Below are 18,909 nucleotides of genomic sequence, written 5' to 3'. Positions count from 1 at the left end.
CTTCTGCGCATAGAATTGTTTAGTTTGTTCTACAATGTGGAAACAGGTCCTTCGGCACACCAAGTCCATGCTGACCACGATCACCTGTACACTGGTTCTATCCTACATAAGTAATAGGAGCAGAATTAGGCTATTTGGACCATTACGTCTACTCTGCCATTCAATCATGGCTGATCTATCTTTCCCATCACAACCCCATCCCCTGCCTTCTCTCCATAACCCCTGACACTCTAGGGACAATTTACAGAGATCAAAATACTTACAGACATGCACGTCTTTTGAATATGGGAGAAAATCTAAATGGTGGCCAATTGGGAAAGGGGGAGATGCAGCGAGACCTGGGTGTCATGGTACACCAGTCACTGAAGGTAGGCATGCAGGTGCAGCAGGCAGTAAAGAAAGCGAATGGTATGTTAGCTTTCATTGCAAAAGGATTTGAGTATAGGAGCAGGGAGGTTCTACTGCAGTTGTACAGGGTCTTGGTGAGACCACACCTGGAGTATTGCGTACAGTTTTGGTCTCCAAATCTGAGGAAGGACATTATTGCCATAGAGGGAGTGCAGAGACTGTTCACCAGACTGATTCCTGGGATGTCAAGACTGTCTTATGAAGAAAGACTGGATAGACTTGGTTTATACTCTCTAGAATTTAGGAGATTGAGAGGGGATCTTATAGAAACTTACAAAATTCTTAAGGGGTTGGACAGGCTGCAGGAAGATTGTTCCCGATGTTAGGGAAGTCCAGGACAAGGGGTCACAGCTTAAGGATAAGGGGGAAATCCTTTAAAACCGAGATGAGAAGAACTTTTTTCACAGAGTGGTGAATCTCTGGAACTCTCTGCCACAGAGGGTCGTTGAGGCCAGTTCATTGGCTATATTTAAGAGGGAGTTAGATGTGGCCCTTGTGGCTAAGGGGATCAGGGGGTATGGAGAGAAAGGCAGGTACGGGATACTGAGTTGGATGATCAGCCATGATCATATTGAATGGCGGTGCAGGCTCGAAGGGCCGAATGGCCTACTCCTGCACCCAATTTCTATGTTTCTATGTTTCTAAAACTGGAACACTCCAAACAAACCAACGTGGTCGCAGGGTGAACATACAAACAGTACATAGTCAGGATCTAACCCAGATGTCTGGTGCTGTAAGGCAGCAACTCTACCGCTGTGCCGCTGTTCTCTAATTTTACAAAGATTTTAATAATTCAAAAGCCAAATGTTAAAAGTGTGCAAAATATTCAGTGATAATACAACATATTCCTTTTCAAATACTTGGAATTAAAAATAAATGTTGCAAAAGAATCTGTTCTTTAAGCGGGTGGCATGGTGGCGCAGTGGTAGAGTTGCTGCCTTGCAGCGCTTACAGGGACCCGGGTTTGATGCAGGCCACGGGTGTCTGTACTCGCCTAAATGGGTTTTCTCCGAGAACTTCGAGAACACTCCAGACGTACAGGTTTGTAGGTTAATTGGCTTGTTATAAATGTCCCTAGTTTAGGATAGTGTTAATGTGCGGGGATTGCTGGTCAATGTGGAAGGGCCTGTTTCCTCGCTCTAAACTAAAATAAATACAAACCGGATATAACTTTATAAAATCAATGTTCATATATTTATCAGTATCTTATTTGGAATGGATAGATTTTGATATGAGTATTGTTTACTTGTCAGTGAAGTGTGTTTCTGGTTTAGAATCTCGAGGCCTGCTGTACATTTTCAGTTATTGGCATTTACTTTTATGTGGTATGCCTGTGAAACAAAAATGTATTATGTTTTTCAGTTTGGGGCAATATTTACCTTTGCAATAGTTCTGTGTGATATAAAAAGGATACGCTGCATTTTTCCAGTTGCCACTTTTATGTTATTTTCAGACCTATTCCTCTTGTCCTTTTGCAGAGAGCATCGTCATTCATCAGGTGCGGATAACATCAACATGATGGACGTTCTAACTGGTGGAAGCCTCGCGCTGCTGCCTGGGATTTTTATTGCACTGTGTTACTACTGCTGGCTGAGTGAAACACCGCCCTGGGCTGCAGCCTCCAAGGTCTAGTTTTGTATGCTACTGATAACATTGGGAGTCACTGTAATCAAAACCTGTATTTTTTTTTTTTGAAGAAAATGTATTTTAGTTGATATTTAAACAAATAATCCATCATTACTCCCATGCTAGTAAGAAGAGCAATTGATGCACTGTGCCAGAATCTAGCTCTAGAAGTGATCCACCAAAGTGAAAGTGTATTTAAAAAATCTTTTAAATATTTGTCCATGGAAAATGATACCATGGCTTGAAATCAACATTGCACAATGTTCTCCTTTCACTGTGACAGGTTAGTATTGCTTTTAAACACAAAGATCTGTTATTCTAATATTATTTTACAATGGCCACGTAATGTGGTTTTTCACTTTCGACCAACCTTTATCTTCCAGGGCATCTTTTGCCAATTGATATGAATAACTTTGGTTCTGTAATGGCACCACAGCACCTTTTGTTTACTAAAACATTTGTCCACCTGCCCTGTAAATTCTGAAAGCCCTTTTGAATTTTTAATATGATGACAATCTATTGATTTTCATGAGCTTTATTTTTGTTTGAAGTGCACTTCCTAGTTGCAGTGATGTTTCTGGACTTGGAAGAGTGGTCAGATTGACTGGTTAACACTGTGCTGCCTGGTTTACTACTTGTAAAGTTATAATGTAAAATAATCTACAAGATGTGATTTTTATTTTGTAATTGGCTCCATCATGGCTAAAATATATCTTTCAATTACCAACCCATGGATGTGCCTTATCCTAAGGGATGGTTTTTAAATATGTTACCATCCTATCACTGTGGTTAAAAATCTGCAGTTAACTCTGTCTGACTCCAAGTGCAATTAATTTTAAACAATTAAAGTCTGTATATTTAATTGAGCACTTTCGCCTTTTTTCATGATTGTAGTTGGGTTTTGAATATAGAGCATTAATGGTTTTAATACATGCTTTCTTTCTCTCTTTTGTATTGTATCACGTGTCACTGCCAGGAAGATTTATACAAGTTTTATCAGCAGAAATGCAGGCCTTAATATGAAAGTATAATAGAACTAACTGTTTACACAATATCTGTTTGAGAAATAGGAGGGTAAAATAAATTCCAGTAAATTGATTAATTGGTTGGGTGGAAAATCCATAATTGTTGCCTTGCTGCTATGGTTCAGTTAAAATTAACGATTGGTTTAATTGGCTATTGACTAACTCTAGGCTACAGCCAGCCGGTGGTGCTTCTGTCTCACTGCCAGTGGTGCAGCTGGTAGAGCAGCTGGTTTACAGCACAAAAAAGGTTCCATCCTAACCTCAAGTGCTGTCTGTGTGAAGTTTGCACATTCTCTCTGTGACCACATGGGTTTCCTCCAGGTGCTCTGGTTTCCTTCTGCATCCCAAAGACTTTCGGGTTTGTAGGTTGTGTAGGAAAGAACTGCAGATGCTGGTTTAAATCCAAGGTAGACACAAAATGCTGGAGTAACTCAGTGGGACAGGCAGCATCTCTGGAGAGAAGGAATGGGGAAATGTTTCAATGGGGACATTCTGCTGCCTGTTCTGCTGAGTTACTCCAGCATTTTGTGTCCACCTTTGGGTTTGTAGGTTAATTGGCCTCTGTAAATTGCCCTTAATGCTGGAGTGGTGAATCTCTGGAACTCTCTGCCACAGAGGGTAGTTGAGGCCAGTTCATTGGCTATATTTAAGAGGGAGTTAGATGTGGCCCTTGTGGCTAAGGGGATCAGGGGGTATGGAGAGAAGGCAGGTACGGGATACTGAGTTGGATGATCAGCCATGATCATATTGAATGGCGGTGCAGGCTCGAAGGGCCGAATGGCCTACTCCTGCACCTAATTTCTATGTTTCTATGTTAATATGTAGGGAGTGGATGAGAGACTGGGCTAAGATAGTTAAAAAGGATAATTTATGGTCAGCATGGACTCGGTGACCGAAGGGCCTGGTTCTGTGCGGTATCTTTCAATCAAACAAAAGAGTCAACTTAACACCTACCTAATCATAAACATTGCATTGTAAAAATTGTGCAAAGTTTAAAAAAGCCAGATATTTTAACAATGGGGTATTGTTTAATCGTTAAGGCTTTCAATAACCTAGAGTAGGACCCTCTCACGGGTTTAATTTAGAGATGCAGCATGGAAACGGGCTCTTTGGACCAATGAGTCCACGTGAACTATTAATCACTCGCTCACACTAGTTCTGTTAACCCTCTTCCTCACCCACTCACTACACACTAGGGGAAATTTACAGAGGTAAATTAATCAACAAACCCACACATTTTTGGGATATGAAAGAAACCTACGCGATCACAGGGAGAACATGTAAATGACACAAATACGGCACCCGAGCTCAGGGTTAAAACTGGCTGTGAGGCAGCAGTTGCTAAACACAGAATGCTGCTGGGCCTTCATTTACCATTTTCCTAACCTTACCTACTGTGCGTATGGGATGTTGCTGAGAACTGTATGATTTTAAGCATTTTCTCTTGAGTAGTGGTAAGAAAGCTTTTGTAAAAATCTGTGGTGAGTTACTTCAGGCTTTAATGGAACAATTTTTATCAGGTCCCGGCTTTCACAATACTAATGGCAAAACAAGCAGTTGCCCCCCTTCTCATGGTGAGGGAAAACAACAACAACGGAAATGTGAACAGAACAAATGATAAGTTAGCGCACCATTTTCAAGGACATTCAATCTTAAATATTTTAGACTTTAGAGCTGCAGCCTGGAAGCAGGCCTTTTGGTTCACCGAGTCTGTGTCAACGAGCAATCACGCCGCACACTCGCACTATCCTACACACCAAGGACAATTTACATTTTCATCGAAGCCAATTAGTCTACAAACGTGCACGTCATTGGAGTGTGGAAGGAAACGGAATACTGGAGTAACCCACCCAGTCACAGGTAGAACTTACAAACTCCATACAGCCAGCACCCGTAGTCGGGATCGAACCTGGGTCTCTGGCACTGTAAAGCAGCAACTCTGCCGCTGTGCCACTTTGCTGCATGGTGCCGCCACTTCCTATTTTAACTGCCCACTTGCGCAGCTTTGCTTCCATTGTGTTTAAAATTGATATTCCTTATCTTTTTGCTAAAATGAGTAATTGACTGATGGAATAGGATCTGCAGAATGATGTAGACACAAGGAAATACAGTTTTACTAGTATAGTATAAAGATGATCCCTTTCTCTCGTGCACCTTCTCTCATTACTTCAGGCTTTTGTCTTCTTCCTATTTCTGGCCTTTGTCCATCCATCTGCCAATCAATTTGCCATCCATTTTCTTTCCCTTTCACCAATCAGTCTGAAGAAGGGTCTCCACCTAAAACATGTCCCCTGGAAATCATGGACGCATTGGTGATCATTGGAGCCAGGATTTTGCCATGTGCCTTTTCATGCCTTTTTTGATGATTTCACCAAGATAATGCCTTTTTCACGATCGAGTGCCTAAATCAGCCTTTTTTTGCCGTTTTGCTAAAATGTCGTGCTGTTTTCTCTAGTTGTATTGTGATTACAATGGTGTTTTCTATGTTAACACATTAATATTAATGTTATTATTAATGTGTTGACATGGTATAAATTACAATAAAATTTCCACAACCGGGGGCGCCACCGTCGGTCGTTCCATCGTTTGTGCAGCTGCCCGCTGGTTCAGTCTTCTCCAAAATCTATTTATTGCTTCCAATTTTGCAAACTTCCCACAAACTTCCCTTGAGAAATGTGGCGAAACATTAGTGAATAACTTGCAGGTTTTCAACAATGTAACTGACGATATTTGTAAAGTTCCTGGCGATGTAGGTAAAGACATACAAGGAAAATGTGTGAGAATGATTTTAGCTAACAAAGATCTTGAAGAAATACAAAACATAGCTAAAGTTCTCAAAGGTACAGGTACTTGTAATGCACAAGATATCGACATGAATATAGAGTCTGAAGCTTGTTTCAGGTATACACCAGTGACCTCAGCTGAGGTAGAAAGACGTTTTTCACAACTGAGGCATATTCTGTCTGGCCGACGGCATAGTTTAACACCAGATAATTTGAAAAAAATGCTATTAATTATGTGCAACCAGGCAACTTTGATCATTTAATGTAGTATACCTTTATATTGTAATTTCTAACCATATTTTGGTGGTGGAAATACATGCCTTTTTTGTCATTAAATGTCGTTTTCGTACCTTTTTGTAATTTTATTATGCCCTTTTGCCTGCCAATTTCAGAGTTGTTTAGTGCCTAAACATCCTGGCTCTAGTGATCATTTTCCAATGTTCTATAGATTCAGGATCAGTTCCTGCGGATTGGAGGGTAGCTAATGTTATCCCACTTTTTAAGAAAGGCAGGAGAAAGAAAACATGGAATCATAGACCAGTTTGCCTGACATCGGGGTGGGGAAGATACTGGAGTCAATTATAAAAGATGAATAACGGCACATTTGAATAGCAGTAACAGGATCGGTCCGAGTCAGCATGGATTTACGAAGGGGAAATCATGCTTGACTAATCTTCTGGAATTTTTTGAGGATGTAACTAGAAAAATGGACAAGGGAGAGCTAGTGGATGTAGTGTACCTGGATTTTCAGAAAACATTTGATAAGGTCCCACATAGGAGATTAGTGGGCAAAATTACAGCACATCTTTATTACAAAATTACAGCACAACACCTATTGGGTGTAGGGTACTGATATGGATAGAAAATTGGTTGGCAGACAGTAGGGATTAACTGGTCCCTTTCAGAATGGCAGGCAGTGACTAGTGGGGTATTGCAAGGCTTGGTGCTGGGACTGCAGCTATTTACAATATACCAATGATTTAGATGAAAGGATTCAAAGTAACATTAGCAAATTTGCAGATGACACAAAACTGGATGGCAGTGTGAACTGTGAGGAGGATGCTATGATGATGCAGGGTGACTTGGACAGGTTGGGTGAGTGGGCAGATACATGGTAGATACAGTTTAATGTGGATAAATGTGAGGTTATCCACTTTGGTGGCAAAAACAGGAAGGCAGATTATTACCTGAATGGTGTCCAGTTGGGGAAAAGGCGAAGTACAAAGAGATCTGGGGGTCCTTGTTCATCATTCACTGAAAGTAAGCATGCAGGTACAGCAGGTAGTTAATAAAGCTAATGGCATGTGGCCTTCATAACAAGAGGAGTTGAGTATAAGAGCAAAGAGGTCCTTCTGCAGTTGTACAGGGCCATAGTGAGACCACACCTGGAGTATTGTGTGCATTATGCATCACTAAATTTGAGGAAGGACATTCTTGCTATTGAGGGAGCGCAGCGTAGGTTCACAAGATTAATTTCCGGGATGGCAGGACTGTTGAAAGAATAGAGCGGCTGAGCTTGTATACACTGGAATTTAGAAGGATGAGAGGATATCTTATTGAAACATATAAAATTGTTAAGGAATTGGACACGCTAGAGGCAGGAAACATATCCCTGATGTTGGGGGAGTCTAGAACCAGGGGCCAGTTTAAGGATAAGGGGAAGGCCATTTAGAATGGAGATGAGGAAAAACTTTTTCACCCAAAGAGATATGAATCTGGAATTCTCTGCCTCGGAAGGCAGTGAAGGCCAAATCTCTGGATGCTTTCAAGAGAGAGTTAGATAGTGCTCTTAAAGACAGCGGAGCCAGGGGATATTGTGAGATGGCAGGAACGGGGTACTGAATGTGGATGATCAGTCATATTCACAGTGAATGGAGGTGCTGGCTCAAAGGGCCAAATGGCCTACTCCTGCACCTATTGTCTATTGTCTGCCTGCCTGCTGTTATTCCAACAGTATAATTGAAACCCAAGCACAACCACCATTTGTGACCAGTATATAGCTCACTCGTTTCTATTTAACAGTCCACTCATGCAGTTTGAAAAGTCTCTTTTGCCAGGTGAATGAGATTCTGTTGTTTTCCTATGAGGTTTTCCTGTTCCCCCAAAGAACAAGAATAGTGAAAGGGAAAGAAAAAAAAAAGTAAAATAAATTGGCGAAAGAAAGTGGAGAATGCAGAGATATGAGTGTATAGATGATAGAAACCTATGGGCAGCACAGTGGCGCAGCTTGTAGAGCTGCTGCCTCACAGTGCAGAGACCTGGGTTTGATCCTGACCTCGGGTGCTGTCTGTGCGGAATTCGCACATTCTCCTTGTAACCACATGGAATTCCTCTGGGTGTTCTGGTTTGCTCCCACATCCCAAATATGCACCAGGTTGTAGGTTAATTGCGCCAAGCGTGTTGCGAGTGGATGAGAAAGTGGGATCACGCAGAACTAGTGTGAATGAGTGATGGTCGGTATGGACTCGGTGGGCCGAAGGGTTTGTTTCCATTCCCTAAACTAAATTAAACTAAACTGCAATGGAAGTTTCTTGAACAGGATTAGTAGTACTTCTTTAAGTGGCTGAAGGATCTTGAGGAAAATAGATTGAGAAATGTAGAATTACAGTGGATAATTCTGACCAAACTTAGCCCAATTGAGCACTGAACATGTTGACAGGATGTATGTGTAGACAGTCCTTCTGGGTCCATTTCATCAGTTTCTCCTCAGAACAACTCTGGACTCGGATTCACTTTATATATTTGTGCAGACTGGCAGGTAGGCAAGTGACTGACTAATTTGAACAGTCTAGGTCCATCAGACAGGTTTATACACCTAAAAGAGAGATCCAAGCAAGTTAAGAGCAAGTAATTGCCTTAGTAGTAGAGATAATATAATTGTAGGTAGGAGGTAATCCAAGCAGGGTGACAAGTTTTAATTGGGGGCATGGGGGGGAATAAAACAGACAAGTGTAGTATTTTTATATTGTTGTCAATCAGCAATTCCAAAGGAATTAATCTGGAGGCTGGTGAGTTAGGGAGTGCATAGTGGATGATGATGTTACTGCAGGAGTGCATGCGGGGGTGAGAGGCGGTTCAGAAAGAGTTTTTGTTTCAGGCAGGGAGGGGAGTTCAGTTGTCACAAAGAACATATTCAGCATTAGCCCATTATCCACACTAAATACTGAAAGCTTTTAGTAGTAGAGTAAAACACAAACTGAGGGAGGAAGACAGCAGATCTGGCAACATTCATGGAGAGAATGGTTAGACAACATTTTGGTTCGAGACCCTTCTTCAGACTATGGGCTACGAGTCATTTAATGGGCTATTTGTCATCACGGGAATGAAAGAAGCTGCTTGTTTAACTCCCCAATTAAATATAAACCATTTAAGTAATAATGGTATGCTGAAATAATTAGGATCAGTTGAGTCTTATTGATCTTTTTTGACAATAAATGCATCTATTCAATTTGATGCTCGTAAACCATTGCCAGGCATATTAAAAATAATTAACCAACATTGACCAATGTCCCATGGAATGAAGCCACTGCAGGATTAAATGTTTTTCATATAAACAACCAAAATCCCAGCGATATCTCTGTACCTAATATAGTTCATTTTGAAATCTTCAAAACCTCTATTGGTTTGCGAAGGAATATATACCTTTTCATATATCATGAGAATTGGTCCTTTTTGGATCTTCTCATTTGAAGATAGACTACTTGAAGACAAAGTGAAACTGAGGTGCTCCATAGTTTGCATTGAATAAACCGGTCTCTGTAACACGGTTCCCCTGGTTCTTGGGTTGATTCACTGCTCTGATAATGTCATCAATTTGCAGTAAAGTTCAAGTAAAGGGCCTGTCCCACTTGGCGATTTTTTTTTTTTTGGTGACTGCTGGCTTTATATCAGTGTCGGCAAAAGATTTTAAACATTTCAAAATCCAGCCCGACAAAAAAAATGTTGCGACACTTGAAAAAACACCGCGCATCATATGTCATCACGCCATTGCGCCATACGTCATCACGCCTCATCACCCTACGTATTTTTCGGTGACCTGATATGTCTATCAATGATGCCGGCAGTCGCCAAAAAAATCGCCAAGTGCGACAGGCCATATAGGTGCCTGTACTCCCAGAAGTTTGGGATAGATCGCACAGATTAAATTTCACTTTTAAGCTGTGAAAAGTTCAAATCCTGAGAACTTCAAAGCTGCCTTGGTGTTAGCTTTTACAAAATTATATTGCCCTTTCAGCATCAAAATTCTAGTGCCTGGATGGTTTGCTAATGGTGCTTCACATTGTCAAATTCCATTAGTAGGACAAATAAAAGTTGGATAGAATTTCACTCTGTAATGTGTTAAGTTTAGATTTATTATTGTCACATGCACTGAGGTGCAATGAAAAGCTTTGTTTTTGCAGACTATCCAAACAGATCAGATATCATGCATAAATACACCTAATAATGCTTGGAACTTAATTTTATTAGCAGCATTTTAGTCTGCATACTTGCATACAAAAGATGGAGGATTTTCCTATGGGGTATTTTCCTTTGGGGTTTTTTTTACAATGAGGAATTATACTTTAACTCTGAAAACTGTTTCAGATCTGTTCAGAAGTCACAATTGGCATTATATAGGAGCATTACAGGAAAGATTGAAAAATATAGGTGGACAGAACTTTGAGAGAGAGAAAATATGTTTGAGAAGGGGGTATCTAACCTAGGTGACTCTTGTTCTTGCTAATGAAATTATAGAGGGAGGGAGGGAGGCTAATAAGTTGGATGGCATTTGTGTGCTGTTCCAATAGTTCAAACTTTGAATGTTAGCTCGGGTCAAAGTGATGCACCAGCTTACAAGTTTGAAAGTTCCAGAAGTAAGCAATGGAAAATGTTGATAACTGTGACAAAGATCCTAATACCCATTGCAACTGAAGTAAAGATACTATTCCCGGAAGACGGGAAGAAAGAGAGGAGGGTTCATTTTAACGAATATAGACAGAATAACAGTCATAAGAAAGAGGCATTGCCTATTTCCTTCGCTCCATAGATGCTGCTGCACCCACTGAGTTTCTCCAGCATTTTTGTATAGCGATGTAATACTTTGTTACTGTTTTTTAAAACGGAATTTTAAATGCTTTTGTTTATTCCTATTTCAATCTGATTTTAATATTTTGGAGTATAAAACTGAAAGAATCTTTTGGGAAACTAGCTTAAACATATTGCAAAACACTGCCTAATATCAGGTGGTAAATTGGCAGATGGAATTTTATCTGGTTAAGTGTGAAGTGATGCACTTTGGGAGGACTAATAAGGATAGGAAATGTACAAGGAATGGTAGGAGTTATTAAGGAATAGAAGGACTTTGGCATTCAATCCACAATTCCCCAAGGACCATAAGATACAGGAGCAGAATTAGGCCTTTTGGCCCATTGAGTCTGCTCTGCCATTTAATTATGGCTAATCTATTTTCCCCTGTCAATGAAGAGACAGCAAAGGTATATAGAGTGATGATGAAGGCTTATAGGATGTCTTTATTAGCCAGGGCATGATATGTAAGAGCAGAGAGATTCTGTTACGGCCTGTATTAAACATTGATCAGGCCACATCTGGAGTACTGTACCGTACGGTTCTGATCCTCGCATTATTGGAAGGATGTGATTACACTGGAAAGCTTGCAGAGGAGATTTGCCAAGATGTTGCCAGAGATGGAGATGGTGGTAGGATTGAAAAGACTGGGTTTATTTTCCTTGATGTGGAGGAGGCTGGGCGAAAGAAGATCTGATTTGAGGTGTCTTAATTTATTCATGGCATGTACAGGACAGATGGTTGGAAACATTTCCTCATAACAAAAATGCCAACAACTAGAGGCCTAGGTTTGGGGCAAGAGAGCATCTGATTTGGAGAGCATCTGAGGAAGAACTTTTCATCCAAATTATTGGAATCTGGAACAAATTGCCTGATGGGTGGTGGAAATAGGTACTCTTAATATTTAAAAAGTACCTGGATGAGCAATTGAACTATCAAGGCTTTGCACAAAGTGCTGGTCAATAGAAAAAGCATAAATAGATTATTGATGGTTGGTCTGGAGATGGTTGGCTGAAGGACCTGCTTCTGAGCTGTATCACTTTTATTAGCAAATACAATTTCTTATTCGTTAAAGGATGTGTGTGGCAGAGACATTGTTGTATATTCTTTGCATGAGGGAAATTGTGGGCATAATATTGCCCAACGATCTATTTCCACTCCTGGGAAGCCAATGACGGGTGGCCTTTGTGAATTGATGGTGGTCATGTGATGGTGTTTCATAGGAAGTTCTGTGAACTTTCTGTGTATTTCAGACAAAGTGGAAGAAACCAAGCATGGAGTGTAGGAGTTCTCACAGCCATGAGAGGTCAAGTTTGGGACAAAACCTTGGTCTTGTTAAGATGCCATAAAAATATTGAGATGTGGGTTAGTCAGAATAGTTGTTTTTTTTTGTCTGGCATGTATAAAATGGGCCAGTTACTAGCTCGGATCTGTTTGTCGATGGCCACTTCCAATATTCTTAATTAAATTTGTTCACAAACCTTAAAGTTTCAAGCTGCAAAATGTGTCCAAGATGAGAATTGTTGGCCGAGCATCATTGCCGAAGGATCAAAAGTTATTGAATAACTAATTAATCTCTAAACTAGTGCATGGTTATTGATAACAAGGGCTTTTTCTCTTAACTTGCTTTGTTTCCACTTGATGGGGTAATAGTGTTGCTACAGTCAACAAATAACTTCTGACCTTGGGTGCTGTCTGCGTGAAGTTTGCACGTTCTCCCTGCGACTGCGTGGGTTTCCTCTGGGTGCCCAAGTTTCATCCTACATCCCAAAGGCGTGTGAGTTTGTAGGCTAATTGTCCTCTGCTTATTGTCCTCTAGTGTGTAGAGAGTGGATGCAAAAGTGGAATAACATGGAACTAGTGTGAATGGGTGATGTTCGGTATGGACTTGGGTGACCGAAGGGCCTATTTCCATGCTGTACCTATAAACTAAACTAAATGTCTAAGTTGGAACAGTATAGAAGATTCACTTCACCCATCCCGAAACACTGCCTCTTTAAACCCTCTCCAAAGGTTCAGAAAATAGGCTTCTGTACTGGCTTTTACAGTATTTCATTTCTGCTGAGAAAAGAAACAAAATACATTGTAGTATTTTGAAACCCATGAAAAGAATGATGATGTAAACTTGTACTGATGTGTATAAATTTCATGTATTTACCATGTTGAATAAAACATTTCATTTGAATCTGAAAATATTGTAAGTAGATTTTATTAAAGCCATATGTATTTGACTATCTTTATCCTGTATAATATGAAAAAATGTTTTTGAAGTGATCTAATAGATAATACTACATCAAGGATACATTGTGATACAAACTTCCATTACAAACTGCCCTTGTAAATACACTTGTGAAATGGTTTAAGGACAGAATGCTTACAATATATATTCTCTAAGATGCTGCCTGGCCCGGTGTGTTCCTCCAGCAGCTCTCCTTTTTTTTTTGTACCAGATTCCAGCATTTGCACTCTTCTGTGATTCCATTGCATGGCTCCCTGACCCCTCCAGAGACCTTGGTGAAAGGCGCAGCATGGGTGAGGGTGATTGAGTAGAGAGTTGGTGCACTGTCCCAGTCTTGCTTGATCCCAGCTATTCTGGGATTTGCTCTGTCTGCATTTTCCACTGGCATCATTGCTACATTGTTGGACACAGGAAATAATCAATCAATGAAGCAATGAAGCAATGCTTTTCATCGAATAAGCCACGTTGGCACATTTTCCATTTAGGAAAATTATTCCATTTCATCGAATAAGCCACGTTGGCACATCACATTTTCCACATCCCTGTGGGGCGACAGATGGCACAATGGGCTAAGTGTTCCCGCTTGGAGTGCATACTGTCGTTGTGTCCTTGGGGCAAGACACTTCACCCACCTTTGCCTGTGTGTAATGTAATGTAATTGTGTGCAGCACTTTGGGGTCAATGCAAGTTGACTGAAAATGTGCTATATAAATAAGATTATTATTATTATTATTATTATTATTATGAGTGATAATGACCACAAATCATCTCTAGACTTTTCAGCAAATGATGTATCCTATCAGGTTATTGCATTCACATACCTGTCAACCTTTGAGCAGTCAAACTTGTATCGAGAACTTTCAAATCCATAAACTGCTTCTAATCCCTACACATAAGAGCAGAAAAAAATGTGATTTAAAAAAAAATTTAAATCAGCTATATTTACTAGCATTGTCTGAGTTGGCTTACATGGCAAATGCACACATCCCTGTAAATTTTGCAGATCTATTATACAGTAAATAACAGTATTCTTACAGTTCAATGCTATTAAATAACCTCACTCGGATGATGCAGATTTAATGTGGGGGGGGGGGGGGGGAGGAGGGGGGAGAGGCAGAGAAACGGAAACGATTACCTTATGAGCTAGGATTAGTTTAATGGAAGCACGTCTATGTTGATAATGGTGGGATTTTGTGTTAGCGGCTCATTGGGACAAAAATAAGAATTTAAGGCCACATCTTGCAGTTAAATATTAGCCCCCTCCCCTTCCCCCACCCCCTCTCAGCTGCTCCAGTTTCCTCCCACATCACACTAGTTAATTGGCTGCCTTAAATTACATTGCGTGTAAGTGGATGGGAAGTGAATCAGAGGGGAGCTAATGGGATCTGAAGGAGAATAGGCCACAGGAAAAATTGGACTGCTGAGAGCCAGCATGAACTCCCCCCAATTCAACCCCCCATGCCTGATGCTTTTTCCTCAGCCTCTCTGTACTAATCCCCCATCCCCCCAAAGTTCTGGAGTAACTCAGCAGGTTAAACTGCATCTCTGGAGAACTCAGTCTCCAATACATTCAAGGTCTGAGACTCCATGGTCGAATGAGATTCACTAACCCCTGGGTGTAAAAATGTCTTGCTCTGTCCGAAGCGAGCAAACCATTATTCTGAGAATGCGGGTCTAGCCGGAGGCTGCACCAACTCTGCATCCACCTGACTAACTCCAGTACTAATTTAGTACATTTTAAAATTATTATGGGGTTCTATGGTATGAAAATGCTTCAATACCTAGGAGACAAATACAGTAATAAATATGTGGATAGGAAAGGTTTAAAGGGTTGTGGGCCAAATGGGACTAGCATCGATGAGGCATCTTGGTCGCATGAATAAGTTAGACCAAAGGGCCTGTTTCCATACTTTGATTCCTTAAATACAGTGACAAATAAAAATGCGTTCAAGGTGAAATAAGATTAGCATTTAAGGACAAAATGAATTCAAGACTTTGATGATCCAGTTTTACGATGGTGACAAGATTGAAGCCAAGACACGTAGGTCTCCACCTAGATATGCACTTTTTATCTCATTCTACGAAGTCTGCACAGTTCTCTTGACCGGAGAATTCCAAAGGTACACTACTTTTAAGAAGGGTCATGACCCAAAACCGCATCTGTCCTTTCCCTCCACAGATGTTGCCTGCCCCTCTGTGTTCTTTCAACACTTTTGTCAATTGCTCAAGATTCTAGAATCCATAGTTTCTTGTGTCACCATTTTCTTGTACGTTTCAGCTTTGATTATTTTAATTTAGATTTATTATTATTGTCACATGTACTGAGGAACAGTGTAAAGCATTGGTTTGCATGCTATTCAAATAAATCAGATACTACTATAGATAAATACATGTACAGAAGGTAGAACAAAGGGGAGGATACAAAGTGCAGAATACGTAAAACCCGATGAGCACAAAAAGGAATAAATTTAAAGTTTTGCTTATCTAGTTTTATGATGGTGACAAGAGTGAAGCAAAGACACGTGGGGCAACCATCACAAGTGATAGAGAGTCAAGAGTCTAGTGAGTTTTATTGTCATGTCCTGAAAGGGAACAATGAAATTCTTACTTGCAGCAGCATAAGGGATGTAAACATAGTACTCTGTAAGCACCATGATAAACAACAAAAGAGTTCAGTATATAAAAAAATAAACAATAATGGTGCAAAGACAAAAACAATGCCCCCCAAGTCTATGTAGTTTGGCACTTAGTGGAGGGTGCAGTGTTTAATAACCTGATGGTTGTTGGAAAGAAGCTACTCCTGAACCTGGATTTTATAGTTTTCAGTCTCCTACAATATAAATCAATGATTTAGATGAAGGGATTACAAGTAACATTAGCAAATTTGCAGATGACACAAAGCTGGGTGGCAGTATGAACTGTGAGGAGGATGCTGCGAGAATGCAGGGTGACTTGGACAGGTTGGGTGGGCAGATGCATAGCAGATGCAGTTTAATGTGAATAAATGTGAGGTTATCCACTTTGGTAACAAAAACAGGAAGGCAGATTATTATATAACTGGTGTCAAGTTGGGAAAAGGGGTAGTACAACAGGATCTGGGGGTCCTTGTCCATCAGTCAATGAAAGTAAGCATGCAGGCAGTGAAGAAAGTGAATGGTATGTTAGCCTTCAAAGCAAGAGGAGTATAGGAGCAAAGAGGTCCTTCTGCAGTTGTACAGGGCCCTAGAGAGACCATACCTGGAATATTGTGTGCAGTTTTGGTCTCTGAGTTTGAGGAAGGACATTCTTGCTATTGAGGGAGTGCAGTGTAGGCTCACAAGGTTAATTCCCGGGATGGCGGGACTGTCATATGCTGAGAAAATAGAGCAGCTGGGCTTGTATATTCTGGAATTTAGAAGGATGAGAGGGGATCTTATTGAAACATATGAAGGGTTTAGACATGCTAGAGGCAGGAAACATGTTCCCGATGTTGTTTAAGAATAAGGTGCAAGCCAGTTAGAACGGAGATGAGGAAACAATTTTTCACACAGAGAGTTGTGAGTCTGTGGAATTCTCTGCCTCAAAGGGCGGTGGAGGCCGGTTCTCTGGGTACTTTCAAGAGAGCTATAAAGGGCTCTTAAAGATAGTGGCGTCAGGGGATATGGGGAGAAGCAGGAACAGAATACTGATTGTGGATGATCAGCCATGATCACATTGAATGGCAGTGCTGGCTCGAAGGGCCGAATGGCCTACTCCTGCACCTTTCTCCCAATAGCAGGAGTGAAATGAGAGCATAGTCAGACTGGTGTGGGTCTCGGATGCTGGTGGCCTTTTTGATGCAGCAACTCATGTAGATTCCTCCAATGGTGTGGGGTCAGCACCTTTGATGGACTGGGTAGTATTCATCACATTTTGCACTCTTCGCCGTTTCTGGTCATTTGAGTTGCTGAAACAGGCTGTGATGCAACCAGTCAATATGCTCTCAACTGCACATCTGTAGATGTCCACAAAGATATTTGTCGAAAGTAGAGGTGTTGATCTGCAATTTCAACTGTCATTCAACTGTCTATGTAGACTCTGGTGAGGCATTTCACATGGTCCGTCTTGGAAGACTGATCCAACGATGGTACCACAAACAGTTAGTTTAGTTTAGTTCAGGGGTCGGCAACCTTGTTCTGCATAGGGGCCAGGACGCATGTCTGTGAGCGGATGGCGGGTCACATCTATCACGTGTACATATGGATCCCGCCCCGGATAGCAGGCGACAAATCATGTGTCACATAGATCCCGCCCCTTTGAGGACGCCACCCGGAGAACTGGTCAAAGATCAACGAGCAAGATACTCCACTATGCAGTATATGCAGTATCAACAATGCCAACCATTTGCACGCATTTGTAACGGAAGGTGCTGGGTACAAAGGCAAGAAGGATGTGTTGAACTTTGTTAAAACATTGGTTTCATTAAGGCTGGGATATTGGGCACTGGACTATACAGTCGCAGACTACAGCACGTCGCAGAGCGCAGACAAGATTTACTAGAACAATGTAGAAAGGAACTGCAGATGCTGGTTTAAACCGAAGGTATACGCAAATTGCTGTAGTAACTCAGCGGGCCAGGCAGCATCTCTGGAGAGAAGGAATGGGTGACATTTCGGAATGAGCCCCTTCTTCGGTCTGAAGAAGGGTCTCGACCCGAAACATCACCCATTCCTTCTCTCCGGGGATGCTGCCTGCCCCACTGAATTACTCCAGCATTTTGTGTCTATTTCTTAGAAGAACCCTGCGACCTGGAACTTTGGTTACAATGCTGGAGAATGTCTTTAAGGAGGTGCGAAGGCTGAGAGGAGATTTGGTTCAAAATCATTGCGGGCAGAAGGATTAAGGTGGAACGGGTTGCACCAGAGTTTGGACTGTTTGATCTAATGTTTTGATTTCATTGCACAGTATTTTTCTTTTCACTGTCTTGTACAATTTATTTATAATTTATGTTTTGGTAAGCATCTGAACTGAAACAGGTTACGGGAGATACATGAACAATGGCAGTAAATCGACTGCTCTTACAGAATGCATATGACCAGCAGACACTCCACTTCTCCCATCCCACCATCTGTCCAAACCAGTTATATAATTCCATACAACGCCTCCACGGGGTTTATATTCCACAGAGATACAAAGAGTACTTGTGAATAGACACAAATTGCTGGAGTAACTCAGCGGGACTGGCAGCGACTCTGGAGAGAAGTAATGGGTGACGTTTCTGTCGGCGTTTGGCAGTGCTCGGCTCTCGGCGGCTCCTCCATTGCGGCCACCAGCGCAGGCCTCCTTGCGTCACCGCACGTGGGCGCCGTGGCCTCGGGCCCGGGAGGTACAGGAGACGAAGGAAGTCTGCGGGCTGGATGATCACGGGAAAAAAAATACGCCTGCGGGCCGGATGATTTCGGGTTACGGGCCGCATTCGGCCCGGGGGCCGTTGGTTGCCGACCCCTGGTTTAGTTTATTGTCACGTGTACAGTGAAAAGCTTTTATTGCTTGCTAAACAATCAGCGAAAACACAATACACAATTATAATTGGGCCATTCACAGTGTACAGATACATGATAAAGGGAATAACGTGAGGAGCCTTGAGGGGCCGGGCGCGGGATACTTTGTAATTTTGTCGGTGCCCTTTAGGGGGTGACTATTGCATTACCTTGGGTATGCAAGGTAATGTAATAGTCACTGTGACGTCACATGTGACAATAAAGCATTCATTCATAAAGCCAGTAAAGTCCAATCAAAGATAGAC

General features: G+C 41.5%; 1 protein-coding gene across 3 annotated transcripts in view; it reads left to right on the top strand.

Moving 5' to 3' along the window:
* LOC129699557 (filamin-A-interacting protein 1-like) overlaps window positions 1–13,699 on the top strand; it is a 137,958-nt gene extending 124,259 nt beyond the window's left edge. For all 3 annotated transcript variants that reach the window (XM_055639463.1, XM_055639464.1, XM_055639465.1), the window contains one exon: window positions 1,887–13,699. Coding sequence is in view for 1 of the 3 variants with exons in the window: in XM_055639464.1 (XP_055495439.1) it covers window positions 1,887–1,927 (41 nt within the window). In the remaining 2 variants the exon portion in view is untranslated. The remainder of the gene's footprint in view (window positions 1–1,886) is intronic.
* Window positions 13,700–18,909: the final 5,210 nt, after the last annotated feature.

Source organism: Leucoraja erinacea, chromosome 8 (assembly GCF_028641065.1).
Source record: "Leucoraja erinacea ecotype New England chromosome 8, Leri_hhj_1, whole genome shotgun sequence".
Lineage (NCBI taxonomy): Eukaryota > Metazoa > Chordata > Chondrichthyes > Rajiformes > Rajidae > Leucoraja > Leucoraja erinaceus.
Note: the sequence above shows the minus strand (reverse complement) of the source record. Positions and strands in the feature narration are given on the sequence as shown.